General features: G+C 40.8%; 1 protein-coding gene across 2 annotated transcripts; it reads left to right on the top strand.

Annotated features, from left to right (window-relative positions):
• Positions 1 to 10,989: 10,989 nt before the first annotated feature.
• LOC103178056 (hemogen-like) lies at positions 10,990 to 24,214 on the top strand. Of its 2 annotated transcripts, none has more exons than XM_007892549.2 (4): positions 10,990 to 11,185; positions 14,567 to 14,645; positions 16,994 to 17,190; positions 19,797 to 24,214. In XM_007892549.2, the coding sequence occupies exons 1-4, from the start codon at positions 11,122 to 11,124 to the stop codon at positions 19,913 to 19,915; spliced, it is 459 nt and encodes a 152-aa protein (XP_007890740.1). In that variant the 5' UTR covers positions 10,990 to 11,121; the 3' UTR covers positions 19,916 to 24,214. The 2 variants fall into 2 exon arrangements, with proteins under 2 accessions (XP_007890740.1, XP_007890739.1); XM_007892548.2 differs by having other exon boundaries at positions 10,992 to 11,185; positions 14,567 to 14,657.
• The last annotated feature ends 1,177 nt before the right edge of the window (positions 24,215 to 25,391 follow it).

The following is a 25,391-nucleotide window of genomic DNA, read 5'->3' as shown; positions in this document are numbered from 1 at the left end:
AGGTTCACCACCCAAATGAAGAATGTAATCTAGGCTGGGTTTGAATATCTGAGTTACAAGTTTCAGAGAGCAATGTTCTAGGTGTTCTGGAAACTTCTCGATGCGTATGCGTCATGACCCATTCTGTTTTTCCCCATCTCCACAACGTTGCCTAACTCTGCCACTACCTCTCCCCTCAGGCCCCTGAGACACTCATCCATCTTTTTATCACATCCAAGCTCCACTATGCTGCAGATCATTCAGATGTCCTCTCTCGTACCAAGCTCTATGAACCTATCAACCCATCTTCACATGGCTCCTGGCTCCCCATCCCCAAGAGGAAAGAGTTCAAATCTCCATCCTCGCCTTCAAAGCCCTCCATGGCCTTGCTTCTCCCTATTTCTGTGACCTGCTAACTCCATAAAGACCTGTCTGCTCTTTGGAACTCTATCCCACAGTCCATTCACCTTGTTCTCTCCTTTAGCTCCTTCAAGGCCTGTCTTAAGACCCTCCTCTTCGACCGCATCTTTGGCCACCCTCCTACCCCTACCTCCCTGCCCTCCATCCCTGCTGATCCCAGCCCACAGCTCGGGTCCAAATCCTTGACTGTCAGTACCTTAGGATGTCCTACTGACGTGAAAGGCGCTATAAAAATATAATTTGTTGTTGTTATTGTTGTTGTTGTACGTTTGTATGCCTAAACATCTGGCGAAATAAAAGACAAGCGCCCCCCTCCCCCCCCCTCTTCCATGCCCATTTTTGGGTAACAATAGCCTTTCAGGGTACCCTCACCATGAGCATTTCCAAGGACAACAAGACAATTATTCCAGAGAAACTCTCCACAAGCCCCAGTGGCAAAGTGACATAGTGTATAATAATAATCATCATCCTTTCCCCCTCATGGAAGATATGTGCTTCCAGCTCTCCAGTGTCACATTTGCTCATTGTTGTTCTTTAGAGTCAATTTTCTGCTGAACTGCCTTAATCCCCATGTTCATCTGTAAACTACTGAGCAAGGAAACTGCATTTTGATTCCTGCTGCTGTAGTCTATGAGTGTGAATAAATACCATGTCCATTCCACCTAATAGTGCCTTGAAAATTCTTAAGCCATGCATTAGCTGAAGCTCTTTAAAGGATTTTTTAAAAAATGAACCATATCACTGAATCTTTAATAGCATTCACAGTAAATTTCAGATTTCTTTGGGTGCAGATAGCAATGCATTCACAGAACTCTGAAACAAGTGATTAAACAGTGTGGCTCTTCAGTGAAATTCGATCTCCTTATGCATTGTTTTTCAGTGAGTTACCAATCAATGGTTCTCACTCTATAGACTTGCCTTTGTTGAGCCGATAGAGACCTCTAATGGAGGTTACCTGTTCTTGCTTTGCCTCCAAAACTAAGCATCAGAGCCAATCCTGAGGCAACTAATGTAATTTACATTCTGAAGGAATACAACACCAACAATGAAATTACATAACACAAGCACAAAGCAATCTCTCCTATTACTATTCCTCATCAATAGCAGGAAACGTAGGTACTGTATTTTATAACAATAGCAATTGTACACACCTGAAAAATAAACAACCAAAACATCTGCACTTTAAATGAGGCAACTGTTTGTCAGCCTGGCTCAGTCAATAGCACTCTCGCCTCTGAGTCAGAAGGTTGTGGGTTCAAAACCATAGGCAGTGGCTGGCTAAGGCTAAGGGGTTCAGTTGAATGAAATCCTTGGGAAGTAATACTTCAGAGTATCACAGTAAAGTGTGGGGGGGGGGGGATATTCCCTCTCCATCATTTCCCATATGAAACCCATCACCTGCTCCCTTGACCCCATCCCTATCCCTCTCCTCACCTCCCAGCTCCATCTCTTTGCCCCACCCCCCCTCCATTAACAGACCTTGTTAACTTCTCCCTGTCCACTGGCACCGTACCCATCTAAAGACAGCCGTCATCACCCCTACCTTCAAAAGATCTTCACTTGACCTGTCTCTGCTCTCCAACTGCTGCCCCATTTCAAACTTTCCTTTTCTATCAAAGATCATGGAACGTCGTCATTTCCGAGCTTCGCTCTTTCCTCTCCTAGCATTCCCCCCATGAACCCCTCCAATCTGGGTTTCGTGCTGCTCACAGCACAGAGACAGCCCTGGTCAAAGTGACAAATGACATTCTGTCCACCTGCAACCAGGGCTCTCTGTCTCCTCGTCCTTCTCGACCTCTCGGATAGTTTTGATGCTGTGGACCACTCTGTTCTTCTCCACTACCTCTCCTCTCACCTCCACCTCAATTGTTCTGTTCTTGCCTGGTTCCAATCCTACCTTTCCCACCGTCTGCACTTCATGGCCACCAACGGCTTCTCCTCTAGCCTCCACACTGTCAACTCAGGGCTCTGATCTCGGTCCCCTCCTCTTCAATCTATACATGCTCACGCTTGACGATGTCATCCGCAGGCATAGGGTCAATTTCCACATGTATGCGATGACACCTAACACTATCTCGCCGCCTCCACCCTCGACTCCAGGACCATTGATGTCCTCGCTAATTGTCTGTCTGACATCAAGTCCTGAATGAGAGACAACTTCCTCCAGCTTAATGACAGAGGCCCTCCTGCTTGGCTCCCGGCAGCGCCTCCTCACCTCAGTCGCTGATAATATCATCATTCCTGGCTGCACTCTTCACCTCATCGAGCCAATCCGAAACCTCAGGGTCCTTTTCGACCCTTAGCTATCCTTCAAACCCCACATTCCTGCCATGACCCATTCCGCCTTTCCACACCTCCACAACATTGCCCGCCTCCGTCACTGCCTCTCGCCGCAGGCCGCCGAGACCCTGATCCATGCTTTCATTACGTCCCGGCTTGACCACACCAACTGCCTGCTCACTGGACTTCCCAACTCTTCCCAACTCTTCCCTCTACATGCTGCAGATTATTCAGAACTCTGCAGCTCGTGTCCTCTCCCGCACCAGGCTCCGGGAACCTATCACCCCTGATCTTTCTCAGCTTCACCGGCTCCCCATTCCTCAGAGAATCAAGTACAAAACTCTCATTCTTATCTTCAAGGCCCTCCATGGTCTTGCTCATCCCTACCTCTCCAATCTCATAACCCCATATCAGCCTATCCACTCCCTCTGCTCGGTGGACACCGGCCTGCTTCAGATCCCCCTGCATTTCCCGACCCACCATTAGCGATTGGGCATTCAGCATCTCTGCCCCCACACTCTGGAACTCTATCCCACAATCCATCCACCTCACCCCCTCTCTTGCCTCTTTCAAATCCCACCTGAAGACCTTCCTCTTCGATTGTACCTTCGGCCACCCTCCTACCCCCAGCGCACCCCTGCCCTCCTCCCCTTCTGACCCCAACTCCCAGCTCGGGTCCAAAACTCTGATTGTCCAGCGCCTTGGGACATTGTTCCGATGTGAAGGGCGCTATACAAGTGTCATTTGTTGTTGTTGTATTCTGCTCTGTGTGCTCCATATCACGCATGGTTTGATCACAAGTGAAGTTTGGATGAAGGAGGCCCTCTGGGCTATTTGTTCTCATCCATCCTCAGAACTTACTCTACCATCCTCCCATTAAAGCAATAAGGTTTAATGAGCCCAGAGTCTTGATCCTCAACCACCCTTCCTGTTCAATCATTATTTACCTTTTAGATAAAGAAATACAAATATGCACTAAGTACCATTCTAAGTTTCATTAATTGTTCACTCTCTGCTTATAAGTAACTCTAATCCAATTTTAAACGTATTATTTAATTTTTACACCTTTAATGTCACAATCTCACCCCTATTAATAGGTGAGAGTAGAAAGAGCACCATTACTGTGTAGCTGAAGTGTGCTAAACCGATTCTGAAAAGGCACAATGCTAAATGTTGCTCAATGTAGATTCTGGAAAATATTTCATTATCCAAAACTAATATTCCACATTTTGATCAGCACAAAAATTCACCCACTATTTGTAAAAAAAAAGACACTTAAGGCAGCACTATTTAAAAGAACTATCAGAGAATGGCAGTCTATACTACTTTGCTCATGGGTGAGTGTATTTTTGATTAGTCATACAACAGCTCAGGAGATAAAAATGAAGGTGTGGCAAGTACCCATGTCTGCCTTTTTTCTTATCTGCAAATTTCAGTGTTAAGTTTAGTTTCATCCTTGCACAACACAGATGTAAACTTATACTCTCTTGTGCTCTCAGCAGCCTCTTGGCTTTACGTGCAATTTGCTGACTCATCAACAACAACAACAATAACTCGCACTTATACAGCGCACTCCACATGGGGTAGAGCCTCAGAACGCTTAAAGAGACTCACAAATAGGGCTCAATGTGAGATCACCTCCTTAATTCTTCCTCATCTTTGAAAGAAACTCTAAATAAAGATGTCATTGCTTTGCAACTCTTTCCCCCAAACCCTCCACCTTGCCTGACCCCCTCCTTCCCTTCTTTTAGATCATGACTGAAGACCTTCCTCTTCGACAGTGCATACAGTCACCTCCTCCCTCTCTGCGGCTCGGCGTCAGGCTCTGCCACTATTAAGCACAACGAGATGCTGCCCCGGGTGAAGGGCGCTATATAAATACAAGTTGTTATTGCATGAAATCACCTGGGGACAGCTTAGTCTAATTTGCGGTATTTCTTAAGGCGATTCTTCATTAAGGAATTCAAGTTCCGCAAATAGGAGATACTTGTAAAACCTTGTACATCCCGATGTGATTTATGTCTGAAGCGTAGTTCCCGCAGGTCAGTGGGCATCGCAGCAGTGTTTCTTATTAAGGAATGTGTTTAAGAATATCACATAGCCCCACACCAAGAAATCAGCACCATAGGCAATCAGCTGACCTTCCCTGTACCTTTAATTTTATGATCTCAATTAAGAAACAGCTTAGTGCTGCAATGGGAAGATGATAGGGTGGGTAACCTGGAAGAATAAGGGCAAGACGAAGGGATGTGGACCCGAAACTTTGACTCACTTTCCTTTCTCCATAAATGCTGCCTGACCTGCTTGCTGAGTGTTCCCAGCGATGCCTGTTTCTGTTTCAGATTTTCACCATCTGCAGCAGTTGCGTTTTTTTTAGAATGAGGGCAAGATACTTTCTTCATCTAAATCTGTTTTGTGATCACAGTAGGAAGCATTGAGGCTGCTTGAAGTAAGAGCACTGAAACATCTACATCAGTGGTGGTTTATGTTTGGTCCACAAAATAAATTTTCAGGATTTAATATTCCTTGATTTATGCCATAAAGAAAAAAATGAAAACACACTAACAATTGAACATGGACTTACCTGGACTTGGGCGAATGTTTGGGGGGGAAGGGGCTGCTTCTTGACAACCAGTGACTGCCAGCCTGCAGGTCACCACTGATATACATTAACCACTGCCAGATTCCCCATCATCAATATCCTTGAGGTCACCGTTGATAAGCATAACTGGGCAAGCTACATCAACGCTGTAGCTACAACTGTGGCTAGAAACTCTGCAAGGAATGACTCACTTCTTAACTCTTCAACGCCTCACCACCATCTTCAAAGCTCAAGTCAGGAATATGAATGAATGTGAACCACTTGGCTGGATGGGTGCTTTTAAAACAACACTAGAAAAGCGTAACCTTCTGTCTCAGTGACAAGAGTCCAACCAACTGAGCCAGGCTGACAGTGAACCACGTAATCTACGATTGAGTTATACAGGTAAAATGTCCCAGGTTTAACCTCATGGCTAACTTGATTTCTGCAATGATAGAGGAGGCACTACGATTGGTGTCAGTGAACCTGAGCTGGGAAGGAAGGGGAGAAACAGCCAAGGCTTTTGATGATCACTATCAAATGACTCTTGCAGGAAAGTGCATGTGTGTGGACATCCTATAGCTCAGTGGTTAGAGCACTCACCTTGCAAGTGAGACACCTGGGTTCAATTCCAGGCAGGGAAAAACCTTGGGCAAGTTTCCTTACTCCACATGCCTAATAATAATCCCTCCAAAACAAAACAATAATAAATGGGTAATTTTCAATCCACGACTGCTGTGCGCAATTGGTTGCCGTGTTTTGCCCACAAATATACGGTCAATTCACTTTACAGTATATTCTGTGAAGCGCTTTGAGACATCTAGAAGACGTGAAAAGCGCTATATCAAATGCAAGGATTATTATTATTATTAGGCAGAGACAAGATCAGTGTCTGGGTCTGTTAAGAAGTCAAAAGTTACGTTACTTTTGTTAAGAGGTCAAAAGCTATGTGGACTCCTGCACATACTGACCTGGACCAAACTCTATACTCCCATTTCACGGGTTCAAGCCAGACTCCACAGGCTCCTCAAAGCCAAATGGATCGACTTCAAGATCCTCACACTAGTGTTCAAAATCCCATCACTCCCTGGCACCTCCCTACCTCACCAGCCTCCTCAGTCCCCAATCCACCACCCGGTGCCTCCGCTCGAGCCTCCAGCCTCCTACTTGTTCTTCGCGCCCTCTGCTCCACTATTGGAGGTTGACTCTTTCAGCCACTACACCCCAAAACTCTGGAACACTCTCCTTCAATCCCTCCACCATGACCCCTCTCCCCTTTTTCCAGTCCTGTCTGAAAACCTTCCTTTTCAAGCGTGCTCTGAGACTCTACCCTGTGTGGAGGGTGCTATATGAATGCAAGTTGTTGTTGTTAGTGGTTAGAACACTCGCTTCACAAGCGAGAGGACCTGGAATCCCGGGCAGGGCAAAACGTTCGGCAAGTTTCCTTACTTCACACACCTCTATTTACCTAACAGTAAGTTGTTAGTCAATTGGTGGATCACTTATCTGGGGGTAATAATCCCTTCAAAAAAAATAATAATTTGGTCACTTCAGTCCACAACTTTTTGTGGGACACTGCTGTGTGCAATTGGCTGCCGCGTTTAGCCCACAAAATATGCAGTCAATTCATTTGACAGTATATTCTGTGAAGCGCTTTGAGACGTCTTGAAGATGTGATAAGACCCTATATCAAATGCAAGGATTATTATTATATCACACATTTCAAAATATACATGCACTGAAAATCACTAAAACTATACAAACTAAAAGGGAGAAAAGAGTTTATTGGATAGATAAGTTTGTCAAAGCAAACATTGCTGGAGCTAACAAAAAACATGCTTTTGCTGCAATGGCCTAAGGGCTATAATTTTCAACAGTCGAAGCACAAATCTTAGCAAGAAGATAAAAGGTAGCATGTTTCTATCACTCCATTTTTTAAAATTAGACTCAGATTGCTGAATTGTGCATTCTGTTTATTCCCCACAAGTCATATTATGGGAAATAAACATAAGAGCAGAGAAAAGATTTTAATACCCTAAGTAGAATTCAGTGTCCAATAAAATTATCACAGACTGATTTACGATACAGACGTACACATTTGTCTTTTTATTTTAATGAAAGGAGGAAAAATTTATGACCGTCTTTGCTTTATGGTTGTGGAAGTAAAGGGCATCATTCTTTTTTAATTATCACAGAGCAATACAGGGTATCTAAATTTTAGTTATTATGTTTACACAAGCTCCATCTCCGTGCTCTTTTACTATATCTAACATAAGTAAAACATCCATGTCTTCTTCAATTTCAGTGAAATTGTACTGATTCCCTGACAGGATATGCTGATCATTTACTTTGCTTTGCTTGATTGACACCATATTAAAATAAAGCAGTGACCCCTGTAAAACCTGGAAATATTTTGAGAAATGCCAATATCTGCAGTAAATTAGTTTGAAGGAAACATATAACAGGAGAGTATTGGAGGGAATAAGGAGTAGGTGGAGACTTGCGTGGAGTATAAATACTGGCCCAGAGTAATTGGGCCAAAGGCCTGTTTCCATGTTCTACATTCTATGTAAATAACCTTTTTTAACTTATACATATAAAGATTTAGTTCTTCTTAATTGCTGTACATTTTTTCTATTCCACGTTGTTTTTATAAAACTGCTCTCTCACCTTCTTTCTTAAAGGTGCTGACTCACACTGGGGAAAAGTACATGGGCACTTCCCTCCCTGCTGTATCTCAGCCAACTTATCATTCATCATGTGTGAGGCTGGATAGCGAGTAATGGCAGAGTTTTCGACTGGGGAAGGGAAGGGGGTTCACAGTTGTGTCCAAAGTTGTCCTCATTGAATTATTAATATTATTATCTAATTATCTAATATTATAAGGACAAGTTTGGAGGGCTATGGAGAGAGAGTGGGGGAGTGGGACTGATTTCGATAACCCTTTTCAAAGAGCCGGCACAGATACAATGGGTTGAATGGTCTCCTTCTTTGCTGTATAATTCTATGATTCTATGATATACGTGTATTTTCCAGCAGTAGGAATCATGACAGACACGCTCCCCACCCTCCCAATTCCTGACTGAGATCAGCTAATTCAGTGAAGACCAAACACTAATCCTAGTCTGCCTGCCTCACTAGTACACAATGAGCTAACAGTGAAGCAGCATTGATATGCTTAAAATAGTATTCTTAACAATATTAGATATGGTGTTATCAATTGTAATTTCAGATATTAAACACCCCATTGACCCCTGAAAGCTGAATTGCTAAAGGCAATTCCCAGTTGTGAAACTAAACTACATTACCCAGAGGTTCTCAGGTCGTTCTGAGTGAGCTGATAATAATAATAGTAATAACCCTTGCATTTGATATAGCGCCTTATCACAACGTGGAGACATCTCAAAGTGCTTCACAAATTATACTCTAAAGTGAATTGACTGTATATTTTGTGGGCGAATTGCGACAGCCAATTGCGCACAGCAGTGTTCCACAAACAGTTGTGGATTGAGTAACCAAATTATTATTATTTTATATGGAATAAGGAAACTTGCCTAAAATTTTACCCCACCCTGGAATCAAATCGGGGTCCTCTTGTTTGCAAGGCGAATGCTCTAACCAATATGTTACAGGACTCCACTGATCACAGCCAAAAGAATAGTTGAAGGACTACACTGAGATTCAGTGGCGGTAAATTACAGAGGTAAAAAGTCATCTTGGATTCCCACTTGGATCACTAACCATTGATCCCTGCTATGAAGTCTGTATATGTGGACATCAGTTGAGTATAGGATCAGGCTCAGGTCTCCTGGTTGACTGATCTGCCTGGGTTCATACATTGATTGTAATATCAGACATTAAATGCCTGATCACTTGGCTGAGGTACTGGAAGATGACTGGTGAAACTGTATCCAGCTATGACTCAGTAACCTAAGATAGAGAAGGGGAAACCAAAATGCTTTCCACCCTAATAAGGTAGAAATTATACCTGAGTTTGGGATAAATGTAACATTTCGGAGTGCCTTTGTAATTTGGTAAATTTTTAAATAGTCTTAATTTTGAAACTAATTTTCTGCAAGTTATTTATGCACTATAGGAAATCAACTTTAAGTTAAGCCTGAATTTTTTAAAAAATGTCGAATTCTGACACTCAAAAATGGCACATAAAAAGAGAAAATCTAGACTGAGATGGATTTCTCCTGATGTATATTTAATGGTTCTGCATAAAAAGAAAAGAAAAATAACAAGTTCATCTAATGATCTTATAGATTTCTATTATGTGTCAACGTCAGCCGGGTTCAGATAGTAGCGCTGATGCCTCTGAGTCAGAAGGTTGTGGGTTCAAGCCCCAAGTCACGATTTGGAAACCATATCTTCTGGGCTGACATTCCAATGTAGTGCTGGGGAAGAGCTACATTGCTGAAGGAGCCGGCCTCCTTGTGAGACATTAAACTGAGCTCTTGTTTGTCTGTGGATATTGAAGATCCTGTGGCACTATTCGAAAAGAGAAGGGAGTTTCTTCTGGTATCCTGGCCAACAACTTTCCAAATAACATTGGTCACTCACTTCATTGCTGTTTGTTGGACATTGCTGTGCACAGATTGACTGCTGCATTCAATTACAAAATACACAGTCACTCCATTTTATATCATTTAAGATATCCTCCCAATGTGAAATGTAAGATTTACTTATTTTACTATTATAGCACCCATGCCACTCATATGCTTTAATCGGGGCTAAGCAATTCTCTTTTATCTTGTCTGATCAGTATTTAATGTAGAATTACAAACAGATAAACAAAGGTTTCCGTATTGTATTTTTAAACAAGTTAACTTGTGTTTTAAATGTTGCACTGTGCATTACCACACCACTAAACATAAAACAACTGCTCAAATTTGAACCCAAATTGATGTTTAAATTATTTGAGCAGCTTAGAACTTGACAGAAACAACTTTCCATTGTGTAAAACAATGAAATCCTATAAGCATGTGTTTCAAAATTGAGTTTGTAAAATGCAAAGGGTGAAAATTGCAACTTGCAAGTGTTAATTAACGCAGTTGAAAAATGAGATCAGTGAACATCTTTATTTATGAACTATTTGCTAAGTGTGATTCTCTCTCCCCTCACTCCAGCACAATGGTAGGGTCTGAAGTTGGTTCTTTGCACCTATTTGGTGGATTATCAACCACTGAGTGAGGTATTGGATTGGGTAGTGGAACACCATTTTAGCTCTGATTCTTTAGTTGAGTTAATCCAGTAACCTGTTAACCAGCGATCCAATGCCATGTTCTACGATTGACTTCAGGCCAAACCATTATAACACAGTTGGGTTTTACACCGGCTGAACAGTCAATAAGTTAAGACATCAATTGACTGGCCTCATTGTTGAGTAACACATCACAGGTCACAGTTTCCATCCCATTCTATTAAAATCAGAATCTTAAATGGAAGTTAAGAAAGAAGGGAATAACTTGCATTACAACATTTTAAGTGTCAAAAGTCTCAAAGCGCTCTGAGTAGGGTAACTGGTTTTGTAGACAGTGTACAATAGCTTAGACACTGTGTTGTAGGGATTTGTCTTATAGAATTTTATTTGAGGCAACAAATAAAATTTATTGTAGGCAACATTCATTTTCATTTACAAGATTCTTCCCGCTACATTAACCTTTCATCATATGATTGAGAAAAAAATGCATCTGGATGTTGCTACAATTCCGTCTTGTACATGTTAGATAACACTACATCTGTGGGTGTGTTCTCCTGAAACTATCTCAACATATTTAAAAAAAAACATCATTACCTGATTCAAACTCATCTCTTGCTGTCTTGTTATTTCAAGAAGAAAGCAGATTCTCAACAACATGGAAGACATAGACAATGCCATGGAAAAATTGACTCAGAAATCTTCCAGCAAGGAGACTCCAGGTAATACTTATATTTGTGAGAGAAGATAATTGAAGCAAGTTTAGTGAAACATCAGGGTGTGTATTTATTCAGAATGATGCAATAACTTGTAAAATGCATCTAAAGATCAATGCAAGGTATATAACAGTAATAACAAAACCTAATTGCAACAACTGTATACATATTTTTAAAACTATGATTGTATGTTATACTAGTTCATTTCAATGACTTGAAGCTTTAAGAATCTAAAAGAAATTCTACCTGGGTTTAATTTACTTTATTAACATAGAATTATAGAACGACCAGAAATTGGCTAATTATTCAATTCATTTTTCAAGCCAGTTTACGACAGCTCCCAAAAGAACTTATGGAAAACCAGCTTTGAAATTTAGGCAAAATATTTCAGAATTTGTCAAATTTGGGATTCTCTGAAATGCTATTAAAGTAAATCTTGACCCAGGTCACATTTCTCCCACTGCTACTCATGTACTTGAGCTTAAGACCTTTGTCTTAAATGTAAGATTGCGCAGCATCCAAAGTAAGTTTGATTAATAACTTTTTCCAGAATTATATACAATTTAAAAATTTAAGAAAATAGTCTCGAGTCTAAGCATATGAAAAATTTAGGGTTCCAGTTTTCAGATGACAACCCTCTCCAGTGGAAGCTAGACATAGATTAAATAGCTGCTTACTTTAAACAGACAACATTCAAAATGCTGAAAATTGCTGCTCAATTTGAAAGCTGAAGTGTTACTAATCAAAGTAAATTAAATTGTAAATTATGCTATTACATGCATAATGTTGGCATGGACAAAGGGCTTGTTGTCAAATGGACAAACTGACTTATTACTAATAGGACAGCTACATTATTTCTGACAATGTAAAGAAGAAAATAATAATAATATGGTAATGTGTTTGCACATCTGGTGTATAGCCTACGTGAGGATTGTGAATATGGGCAGCTGACTGTGTTAGCACAGTACACTGGAGTTGTGTGTGATTAAAAACATTAGTGATATTGAATAGTAGGTTAATCATGAATTAGAAAGTATAGGAAACTTACTGAAATGAAATAATATTCACAATATAAAGCAACAATTGATCCCTTCACAATCAATAATGCCAAGGGCTCAAAGCCTTTTAAGAGTTGGTGAAATATCGACCTGCTTATAAATATATATTTCAGAATAATTTGCTATACACTGGGTGTACAAAAAAATTACCACATTACAGCTATTTTCTTTACATTGTCAGAAATATTATAGCTGCCTTATTATGTAATCCATCACTTTGTCTATTTGGCAACAAACCTGTTTGTCCATCCCAATGTTATGCATGTAATAGGATTTTTTCTTAGAATGACTACATCATTCAAATTTATACGTATGAACAAGAAGAACCCACCTTCCTTTCAATAGTTACTGTTCTGTTTTTTATTTTGCTATGTAAAGCAATTTCCTTGTAATGTAATGTTCTGAGAGTTGTTTATATCACAAGATTTTAAATTTAAAATTGCATCTTTCTGCAATGAAGGTAGTAAATATCAGGAAAACATTCACTTTTGTATCTCTAACAAAGCGCTTGTTAGAGATACAAATAGTGAATGTTTTCCTGATAAGTGTGCACTATGCTATCACTGTGTACAAAACCTGACACGCTTTAGGTGCAAGGTAAAGCTCTTTTACTGCCCCAACTGAGTTGAGTGCTGTAGAAAGACCAGGAGCAGGAACTGTGGCTGTTTTTCCCCACTTTTACCATGGAAAGGCTAGGGCCAATTTAACCTCTCCATACTGAGACCAACAAACTAAGCATAAACTGGAATTTGAACAAGCTATCTCCTAGTCTGTAAACTACAGCTCTATCCATTACACCACTGGGGCTGTCCCCCAGTGCTTTACTTATTCCCAACAATGCTTTGTGACAGTGAATATAGCAAACCAGATGTTGGGATTTATCAAAAGATCAATAGCAAGCCGAAATAGTGGAGTAATCCTGCCACTGTATAACTCATTGGTGAGACCATACTTAGAGTACTGTGTACAATTCTGGTCACTGCAGCACAAAAAGGATATTGGAGAAATTGAGAAGATACAGAAGAGGGCAACCAAAATGATTGAGGGAATGGAGGGTCTGGACTATAAGGAGCGACTAAGTAAATTGGGCTTGTTCACGCTGGAAAAGAGAAGATTGAGAGGCGACATGATTGCTGTCTTTAAGATTCTAAAGGGGTTAAACAATATGGATCACGACAGGCTGTTTCAACTTGTCCAGAATAGTAACACCAGAGCACACGGCCTGCGATTGAAGGGGGTAAATTCAGAACGAATCTACGCAAACACTATTTCAGTGAGCGAATAGTGAACCTGTTGAACAGGCTCCCTAGGGAGACAGTTGAAGCAGGAGGTGTTGATTCGTTCAAACACAGATTAGATAATTCTCTTTTAGAAAATAACATTATGGGATATAGCACATAGGTAGTTTGGGACATATGTGTATGTGACCACCAGAAAGGTGTAAATCAAACTAGATGGACCTTGGTCATTTTTCATCTAGCATTTCTTATATTCTTATATGCCCCAAACAATTTTCCTTATCATGGACTCTCCCCAACACTCTTAAATACCAACAGCGACACCCAACCTTCAAGAAGGAAAAGAGCTCTAAAATTTCTCCCCTACTTCCAAAAGAGATCAGGAAACTGCTTCCCAACTGTTAGCACTTGTTTGATATGCAACACAACATTTGTCAAATGCTTAGAATGTTCTCTTTGAAAATTCTATATAAATGCAAGTTAATCTATTGCTTACAATAAACTTTTTAGTTACTAAAGAGTATACACACTGAAGCCTCCCCAAATTAGTAATTTGAAACACTGCACCAGCATTGCTATGTTGCAAATATGACTCTTTGAAAAGAAAATTAGTCTTGCTTTGTAGTAGCATAATGCGAGGTTGTCCTTGCAGTGAGTAACAATATTATCATTCAGAGCTCACAGATGCATCCAGCTCACACACAAGAGAGAAAGAGCTAGTGAAACAAATAACTTTAACAAAGATTTAGCATAAAAATATAAAGGCTCAGTCAGTAAAACCAAAGCTTAGAGTGAAATTGATCCCCAGTTTGATGCCTTGTGTGTGCTAAAGTGTGTTGATCTCAGCTGCAACCACAGTAGGGGAGCTATAATTGACCTCAGCGCTACAGGCTAGGGAGGGAAAATCAGTCAGGATTCCCATTCCTAATGGTTATCCAGTGACCTTTCCGGGAAGGTGTTTGTGCATGGGATATCTCATTGTAAGCACGCATGGAACGATTTGCTATATTTAATGAATGAAACCGAATGACCCCTCTATGATTTAATAAAAACTATGTTGCATGACCAGTTGTTTTATATTTTGCCTGTAGACATTTCTCCACGTCGCTTGAGAGACCGTGAAAAGCTCAAGAAAAGAAAATTGGAAATGCAAGTGAAGGAACCCTCCCAGTGGGTGACTGTGTAAGATTTGATAAGAGTAACACTGAGCCATAAGGGGGAGGATGATATGTAGCCAGGCCAGACTGATGAGATGAACATCTCCTCTCTCTGATGGCTGTAAAATTCCTACATGGAGTTTGACTTGTACAGTTTCTAAAGAATGGGATTGCACAGCACAAACCAGATCAAAACTTTGTGCCAGCAGGCAAGAGCACATGTAGAATGTTTTGAAGTATTCCTGCAAACAGGTAGATGGTGAGTGGGGAGATGTGAGGGAGGAATGGTTCACCTGCAGTGTACCCAGGACACTACCCTTGGTTCTCTCCTATTTCTCACATACTTTCCCTTCGTGACATCCACAGGCATGGGGTTAATTTCCTCATGCACGTTGATGACACATAGGTCTTCCTCTCTACCCTTGATTCCAAGACCTAAAGATGATAAAGGCTCTCTTGGGAATATGCAACCATAGCATTTTGTTTGACCTTATGCTTCACTTCAAACTCTACACCTGTCCTTGACCAAGACTGTGTAATAATACCTCATTCCATCATTGGTGGCCAAGCTTTCAGCTACTATAACCCTGCTCTATGAAACTCTCCAAAAATCCTTTTAGCTTGCGCCTTTACTTGTTGCTTCAAAATCCCCTCTTTCACTGTGCCTTTAGTCAACATCCTCCAAATTCTCTTCACTGATCAATGAATAGTTCCTCCAATATTATTGTGAAAGGCAAGTGCAAATTAATATAGCCAAGGTTTCTGGGTGGAATTCTTCCCTATTGACTTAAATAGATCACAAGATTGGTCTGGATGAAGAAGGCTCTGCGGCCCATCCAAACTCATCCCTCCAGAACACCCACCCTACCGACACCCCCATCACTGCATCAAGCTGTTTTATAAATAAGTCCAGTCTCCTGGCGTCTACCACCCTTTCCTGTTCCAGTCGTTGATTAGCCCCTGAATAAAGAAAAACTTCCTTGTATCTGTCTTGAAATCGCCCTTTACAACTCTAAACATATGTCCTCTTGCAATGCTGTCTATTGCATCCTAAAGCAATTGTTAGAAAGATTATCCCCCCCACCATCAAGCAATCATAATTCGGTGACATCTGCTTAAAATTTTGCATCTGTGGACAACAGGATTGATCTTGGCCACAACATTTCCCATTCATCCTCTCAATATTCAAACATGAATGGCCACTTACTCAGATAGGATACATAGACATGCATTTGAAATGCATTATAAAATGCAGTTGCCTATTCCAAATCCAAGTTTCCTAGTGAAAAATAATAAGATTAACCATGTGTGGGTAATATTGAGTCAGAGACAATAATAATAATCCTTGCATTTGATATAGCGCTTTTCATGTCTTCTAAATGTCTCAAAGTGCTTCACAGAATATGCTGTAAAGTGAATTGACCATATATTTGTGGGTGCAATGTCTCAAAGCGCTTCAAAGTGGATTGATTGTGTATTTTGTTGGAGAAACGATGCAGCCTGTTTGCACACAGCAATGTCCCACAAACAACCGTGGAGTGAGTGACCAATTTGTATTTGGGGGTTAGTTGGTCAGGACACCGGGAGAAACTCCCTTCTCTTTTTGAATAATACCATGGGATCTTTTAACATTCACCTGAATAGGCAGACGGGACCTCCGTTTAATGTTTCATCTGAAGGATGGCACCTCAGACAATGCAACACGGCTCCAGCGCTACATTAGCGTGTCATCTTAGACTATGTGATTTCAAGTCCCAATGTGGGGATGAAACCCACAACCTTCTTACTCAGAGACAAGAGTGCTACCACTGAGCCAGACTGACACCCATGGTAAAGATCACCAAGAACTTCATACTTATAAAGTCAATCTACAGGGAGTGTGTTTCAATAAACAACTACATAGTAGTATTTGTCCAGATTGTTTTCAGACTTTCTCCCAGTGTCCTGGCCTACAATCCTCCAGATAAAAAATGTTCATTCCCTTCATGGCTGTTTGTGGGACATTGCTGTCCCACAAACTTTTTTTGCTGTGTGCTCCTTCATACACCAAGACTTTGACAGACCTGTTGCACATTCCCAAACCCTCCTCGCCATCACTGGAGGTTCTGCCTTCAACCACTACTCCCCTAACCTCTGGAACTCACTGCCTCAATCCCTCCGCCTCTCAAACATATTTAAATCCCAATTTAAGACAATCACTCTTATGATCACCTCCCCATGTTGTTCATTGTCCAAGCCTGCCATTGTGCAACACTCCAAGACACTGTCCTATATGAAGGGCGCTATATAAATACAAGTTGTTGTTGTTTGTCAAACTTGTAAAATAGATTTTTTTGCATTTTATATCATGCTCATTTACAGGGTTGAATCAAAGAAAAAAAGAGGAAGGAGAGGAAAAAGCCATTCTAAGAAGGCTGAGTCTGAGCCAGAGATTGTACAGCAGCTCGAGGATGAGGCAGAAGACAGACCCCTTATTATTTCTGAAAGTGAGAGGCCTGAATGTGCGGAGGAAAGTATAAAGTTGTCAGTAATTGAGGAGGCTCCTACTACTTCAGCAGGTACTTAGAAACAACAACAAGATTACATTTGTATAGTGCCTTTCACGTTGGGAGGACGTCCCAAGGCGCTGGACAGAGTACAGCATCTTCAGACCCGAGCTGGGGTTGGGGGGAGAAGGGAGGGAGGGGAAGGGGGTTGGCCGAGGGCATGGTCGAAGAGGAGGGTCTTGAGGCGGGACTTGAAGAAGGCTAAGGAGGGGGCAAAGCGGAGTGACTGGGGGATGGAATTCCAGAGGTTGGGGGCAGAGTGGCTGAAGGCTCTCCCACCAATGGTGGGACGGGTGGGTCGGTGGACGTGGAGCAGGCCAGAGCCGGCTGAGCGGAGGGAACGGGTGGGTTGGTAGGGGGTTAGGAGGTCGCAGAGGTACGGGGGGGAGGCCATGGAGGGCTTTGTAGCTGAGGACCAGGATCTTGAACTCGATCCTCTGAAGGATAGGGAGCCAGTGGAGTCGGACGAGAGTGGGGAAGATGGGGTCAGAGTTTGGTGCGGGAGAGGACACGGGCTGCAGAGTTCTGGATTATCTGCAGCCTGTGGAGGGAGGAGTTGGGGAGGCCGACAAGCAGAGCGTTTGCATAGTCGAGGCTGGAGGTGATGAAGGCATGAACAAGAGTTTCAGCGGCCTGAGGGGTGAGGTAGTGGCGGAGTCAGGCGAAGTTACGGAGATGAGGGAAGGCAGAGCGGGTCATGGCTTGAACGTGGTGGAGAAAAGACAGTTGACATAATTCCTCAAGAACGCAATGTTTTACATTTTGTTTTCCTAATTTTATTCTCTTTCCTTTCCCCCCTCCCATCTTTCTTGAACACAGTGATCTCTTATGCTTGAAATTCATTGTGTAGAAACTTTTTATGAGACATACTTATAAGGCAATGCTGTTGTTATAAGCGCACATAATCAAAGACACTATATTTAGTGACAGGACACTTTTTAGCTCACAAGTGTTATGAGCTAGTCACTCAGATGGAGCATTGGAGCTAAGCCTACCAAATCCTTACGCTCATAATTTCCAGCAGGATGCCAGCGCACAGTGAGCAGCAGTAGCTATGGATCAGTTTCCCAAGTTGCGCAATTTGGAATACACAAATGAGAGCTGGTTTGAGTGAATTAGCCGAGGACCTTTATAGCAAAGTTAAACTGGTATCCTGGGATATGGCATTGGGTTCAGCCTCTAAATTTTATATTATTAGTTCTATGCCAATGTACCAGTGATTGTCTGCAAGTCTGGAATGAATGATAGTCGGGTCTGAATGGCCCATTGGCACATTTTATTTTGGTCAGCTGGGTGACACATGCAGAAACCCACAACCACGTATGGCAGAAGAGTGACATTTCTGGATTTTTAACCTGCTAAAAATCCATAGCTTGACACTGAGAGCACTGTTTGCTAAGCTGCTAACTGCTTGACCAGCTTGGACCGCCCTACCTGTTAGAGCTTTGGCTTGCAGGGTTGGCGGGAGACAAGTGGAATGGATCCCTGCCCCCAGTTACTGGTCTACAACAACAACAAAATTACATTTAGAAGTCTACACCTCCAAGTGTTGCTGATGAGCCAGGTTGGTCATCAGGAGTTCTTAGGAGTACTATGGAGCCTCCTGGCCCAGGAACCAGACTACCAAGACCACAGGGGATTGATTTGATTCTCCCATTCATTGCCAAGCATGTCACCTTTACCAGTTCAGCTATTTCCCTTACCTCGTATTAATAATAATAATAATCCTCACATTTGATATACCTCCTTATCATGTTGTTGAGACGTCTCAAAATGCATCACAGGATATACTGTAAAGTGGATTGACTGTGTATTTTGTGTGTGAAATGCAGCAGTCAGTTGCACACATAAATGTCCCACAAACAGCCATGGAGTGAGTGACCGATTTTATTTGGGGGGATTTTTTGGCCAGAAACTCCCTTCTCTCTCCTCCCTCAAAATACACATTTTCATAGATAACATATAATAAAAGTCACAGAAAAGGGATAAATTAATGGTACTTCATAGGACTGATTTGAATGAAGAAGGACCTTCATCCCATTTGATCTCATCCTTCCAGAATACCCACCTTACTGTCCCCCAACACTACATCAAGATGCTTTTTAAATGAGTCTAGTGTCCTGGTCTATACCACCTTTCCTGGCAATCTGTTCCAGTCATTGATATGCACTGCATAAAGAAAAACTTCACAGAATGTGTTCGCTGCAATAATTCTAACATTGAACACATTATGAAATGCTACTAATTTACTTCTAAAATATAACATTTATTTTGTCATATCTACTGACTCAACTATTTACAATCATCTTATTCAAGGATTAATGAAATTAGACCATTTTAATAATGTTTATAGGATATAATTTATATGAATCTACATGGCAAACTATACATCTTCTAAGATATTTATTATCTCATTTGAATTAAATGGGACATTGAAAAATTGGTTAATCTGCTAACGTATCTCAGTAGAGGGATAATTGTAATGCACCTACAACATCAAAATTAACTTGTATTTATACAGTATAGTGCCCTTCACATGGGTAACATCTCAGAGCCCTTAACACCAAATCAGAGTATTTACCTTATCAATTTATAACATATTTTTCTCTTTCTTTTAGATCTGACTAAGGAAATAAAGTCACCCAATACTGAATTCCTAGAGAATTTAAAATTCCAATTGGAAGATTTACCAGAAGAGAACATGCCACTTGAAGAGAAACATCCAGTGTACTTGTAAAATGTCACACATCTTAACTAACTAGGCTTCGTTGATAGGATTTAATTACACTGAAGAGATAATGATAGTATTTTTTGTCTTCAGTAAGAACTCATAAAGACATTCAAATTTAGAAGTACAAAATAAAGCAGTGTGGTGGCACATTGAATTGAGAACCCTTGAGTGCTGCACCACAGACAAGCAAAATGTGTGTGTGCACCAACAATTTTCCTCTCAATTTGCCTTATATGCGAAAGGGAGAAAGGAAGACTTTAAAATAATAAGGCATCTCAAAAACAGATAAAGGGATATATTTGGTAATTGCTAATGAGATTCCTTAAGAAGGAAGCCATAAGTACATCAAACTGATTCTTGATGCTTATTCATCTAGCTTTGGAGAGCTAGTGGATCAGATTGAAATGCTTGATGTACTTTGTGTTGCTCAGATTTTTTCAAATAAAATAACCTATTAATATCATAGAATATAAGATCCTAAATGAAGGCTGATGGCTTAGTTTCTAAGGACTTCTGATTTCTCAGTTAACATAAAGGTCGATCTTTTCCATCTTTGTTGGGTCTTCATTTCTGACCTTCCCTACCATATTTTCTGGCAGCAAAGACAGGGGAACCCATTATAATGTGCTCCTCTGGGTCCAATAGGTGAACTGCTAAGAAAAGCAGACTCCTGAGTCATCACTTATCTCAGTTCCTGTGTGTTGTGTGCATGGACACTATGTGCAAGAAGAGCTGCTGACATTACGAATGCATTGCTACGAATGTGCACTATGTGCAAGAAGCACTGGTGATGCCACTTAAGTCACATCAGCGGTACCTCCTGCATATAGTGTGCATGCACAGGAAGTATCAATACAGAAGCACTCCCTGCAGGGAAAAGATTGACCTTTATGTTTACTGAGAAATCAGAAGTCCTGTATCAACTTTATAATTTGCCATTGGCATAAGCTACTGTTATGTAGGTAATATCCACTAAAGAATTTATTCTTGTCAATGACTGACACCACATATTGACTTGTATTTTATAATAGATATGAATAGATGGAGTGGGGTGAAAATCACCCTAAACAAACATAGAGAACAATTCAGAAAATAAAAGGAAAACAATATATCACTGGGGTAGTTTAAAGAATCTTTAATATTTATGCAGCAGCAAAAGTTTATTTAGATTTTTCTTATGTGTGTACAGGAATGTACAGTATTTACTTTAATCAGCTTGGAAAATATAGCTACAAATCATTACTAGTGATTTAAGTATTCTACTCTACGAATGAAATATATTTGCTATCAGTTGAACAATTTATATAGATATTGTAAATGTGCATTTATCTATATAACCAAACAATACACTGCAAATCAACACAATAACATAAAAAGCATTAGAGTAATTACAAAGAAACTTTGCAAAGATCACTATATTCAGCAATCAATCTAGGATAGATGCTATTATTATAATTTGAAAGTGAATATCATTCATTTCAACTTTTCAATTGATTTATGTTGGCAAAATAAAATGTAGACATATAAGATTCCGTGCACCGCTTAAGGTCAGCTTCCCTTGCTATGCCTCGGTATGTTCAGTAAACTAACCTTTGAATTAATATTGATTTAGTCCTAGTGGTAAAAAAAATCATCTTAACAGTGATCTGTTAAACTTCCTTAGAGAGCTACACATACAGTTTAAGCCAACTCCAGTCTCACTAGTCAAGTTGCTTATCAATTTGCACAGTGCAAATGTGGGTATTCTTCAGTAAACATATTTCTGTTTGATTAAAAAGTGGGAATAATTTTCCAGATGATTGTCAAACCTCCTAGCACGAGTTTCTGAGGGACCCAACACCTGACAACTATATACACTGACACTCAAATATCAATCAATGAGGCGAGCTTTCCCACTGCTTGTCCAGCTCGGACCGTCCTACCCATTAGGGCATTGGCATGCAGGGTTAGCAGGAGCTGAGTAGGATGACTTCCTGCCCCCAGTGACCGGTCTGCCCTTCCAAGTTCTGCCGATGAGCCAGGCTGGCTGTGCTTTCATCAGTAGTTCCCTGGAGTAAGGTGGACCCACTTTGCTCAGGAACCGGACCACTGAGGCCACCACACAGGGCTGGCTCAATTCTGACATTCCATTGCCAAACAAGTCACCTTGGAGCCAGTTCAGCGATTAGGGGTGCAGAATTTGAATGCTCGGGAACCGATGGCAGCACGGAGAAGGTAGCAAACTCGAGTTACTGTGGGGTAACAACGGCATGTGAAGCAAGGAAACTTGTCTAAGGTTACGCCCTGCTCAGGAATCGAAGATGAGTCCCCTCGCTTGCGAGGCGAGTCCTTTAACCACAATACTACAGGACTCCACAATCACAGCCTGTGTTTGCTTTCAGGCTATTTCTTACCTCAGAAAAATCCTGAAAAGTCTGAGAAAGGATTGGAAAGCCAATCATAATTTGACTCTTCCCAGTGTTGGAGATCATAATTTTCTTCAGCATTTGTTTGCAAAATATGCTGAAAGCAGAAGGTACAATTATCTCAGTGACCTTAGCTTTGTAACCATTTAGACCCTATTGGCATCTTTACTAGTATCTGGATGTGCCTATAGTAGGACCAAATTATAACAAACTCAATACTTGCATCTATTATGTGAAATGTGTAAATTACATTCAAACACATGTGTCCAGAGGGAATTACTACAACCAATTCAGAGTTTTGCATTAACCTAATAAAGCTCAAGGGTCTTTCTGGCCCCGAGAAGCACAAAACTAATTTTGTGCAGGTTTAACATCCACAGCCCTCAGTTAACTAGTGGTACTTAGGCATGGCTATATTTGACTATATAACTAACAAGTAATAAAAAGGATTATCTGTAATTCTTTCCATTATTTAATTACATATTGTAATTAATAACATCTGTGATTTACACAATTCATGTAATAGGTCGCATTATTTCATATTCATTTGGGATAAAAAAAGTAGAATTGTAGTATTTTTAAAATTGAACTAATTGAATTAGGATAACTGAATGAATATGGGGAAAATAACTAGTGGCTGCTTTTCTAGTATCACTGTAAAAGCTGTTTGGGGGCTCCTCCAAACAAAATGGGTTACAAGTGTCCCGTACGAACATTAACAGCTGCTGTATGGCTCTCTGTCACTATGACATTTCAAATAATCTCTTGTTTCCAGAGCAGCAATGAATCCTTGGGTTAATCCTTTATCAGGATTGCAAAGGGAGTATTCAATGGCACGCCCAACCTGACAAACTGCATTGATAATCTTGGTTTACAGTTATTGTTATCTATTTACAGCACTCAGAGAGCACAAAAAATACACCATCATTGTAAGAGATCGTCAGCTATACATAATTCATGCCTTAGTAAGGAAACATCAAATTGAAACAAAATTGTTAAATATTTAGAAATACAGAACACGATCACGTATAATAATGGGTTCAATAAATTCTAATACGGCTTTAATTTTCAATTAACTGAGCTTTCCTTTAATACAGATGATTTTAATTAAGTGGGATGAATGTGGATCAAGCAGTATTGAAGGTACAACAAGACACATTAAGCAACCTGATCAAATAAATAAGTTACCTCTGTTCTTTAAGGTGTGCAGAAAGGAGTCAGGCATGTTAATTTTAGCAATATTTTGTAAAGAAAATATTTTGAAGATGACTTGGAACTCTAGGTAGGTGAAACGAAAAGGTCGTCCAATAATGATAATTTACGAATGTAAATTGTTGTAAAATTATTAGCTCACAAATTTGTGGAAAAGGCCAACATTTTGGTAATAATAATAATCCTTGCATTTGATATAGCGCCTTATCATGTCATTGAGACGTCTCAACGCGCTTCACAGAATATATTGTAAAGTGAATTGTATATTTTGTGGACAAAATGTGGCAGCCAATTGTGCACCGCAGTATTTCTTACTGCTGGCTAAACTGAGGTGTGTGGGGTAAGGAAACTTGTCCAAAAGCTTGTTATGGATCACATTTGTTTTGTGATTTTTTAAGTGAATTTGTTGGCAAATTCATTTGTTGGTTGTCAGAGATATCATCCTCCAACCAATGAGATGCTTTGTCACAATAAACCGCTATATCAAATACAAAGGTTTATCCTTATTAATACAAATTATTATTAATATTGCATTTAAATGGTGAGTTTTCTGTGGAAATGGAGATCATATCTGCAGCAGTCACTGGAAGAAGCACCAGCATAATATTCCACATACCTGTATTGTTGTTTTTTAGTTAAACGTAAATTTAATTGTACATAAAATTATTTGAAATAAATATTAATGAACTAACAATGCTGTGTTTAACTGTAAAACAATAAAACAGTAATGTATATTTTCAGATAGGGAACATTTCTAATCTCTCGAGGTCTGTTGCAGTTCTCTGTACCTGCTGCATACAACAGCACTCAAACTAGGCAACTAATTTTGAATGGTTTTGTAGCACAATAGAAATAATGGAATTTCAATAATTTGCCATTTATGAGAAAGATACTTAGTAACTCCACTGTTACTATCCCTTTCTCTCACCGGTTGCACCAGTTGACAGATTGAGCTGTCTTCTTCAAATTCTGCAAATTGCATTCCAGATGTATTTGATCATTTTCCAAAAATGCAGCACTTCCCCCTCTCTGAAGGTGTTTACTTGTTCAGGCGTTCACATACATTGATGGCAACAGCTTTCTACAGTATTTACTTATTAAAGTGGACATGACATTGTGATCTTAGAACTTGAGTGCAGTCAAACTGTTAAACTATGGGGCGGGGTAAAGTTTGTAAAGAAGTGTCCTGTGGAATACTTTATCAAAATCCTTTGGGAAGTCTAGGGACTCTCTTTAGGTTCACTCTTTGTTCAGGAGAGTTCTTGATCTGAGACACAACATATAGGGAGGCAGTAACCAGTCACTTCACTATCTCGTGCAGGAAGAAGGTAATATTGCAGGAGGCAGTCATTGCCAGGGTGTTGTTGGTGGCAACTAAATTGAGAGCTATCTGGGAGCAAGCGTGGTTGCATACAACAACAACAACAACAAGATTCCATTTGTAAAGCGCCTTTCACGTCAGGAGGACGTCCCAAGGCGCTGCACAGTTGGGTCATGACCCGAGCAGGGGGGAAATGGTCAGGGTGAGGGGAGGGAAGGGAGGGAGCGAGGAGGGGGAAGAGAGTCGAGAGGGGAGCTGAAGGCTCGGTCAAAGAGAAAGGTCTTGAGACCGGCCTTGAAGGAGGAAAGGGAGGAGGCGGCGAAGGCACTGGGGGATGGAGTTCCAGAGCCTAGGGGCTGAGAGGCTGAAGGCCCGACCACCGATGGTAGGGCGATTGGGGCGGGGGACGTGGAGCAGACCGGAGCCAGAGGAACGGAGGGTACGGGCAGGTAGGTAGGGGGATAGTAGGTCGGAGAGGTAGGAGGGAGCAAGGCCGTGAATGGCCTTGTAGGTGAGGATGAGGATCTTGAAATCAATCCTCTGG

Source organism: Callorhinchus milii, unplaced genomic scaffold, assembly GCF_018977255.1.
Source record: "Callorhinchus milii isolate IMCB2004 unplaced genomic scaffold, IMCB_Cmil_1.0 Scaffold1, whole genome shotgun sequence".
Classification (NCBI taxonomy): Eukaryota; Metazoa; Chordata; class Chondrichthyes; order Chimaeriformes; family Callorhinchidae; genus Callorhinchus; species Callorhinchus milii.
Note: the sequence above shows the minus strand (reverse complement) of the source record. Positions and strands in the feature narration are given on the sequence as shown.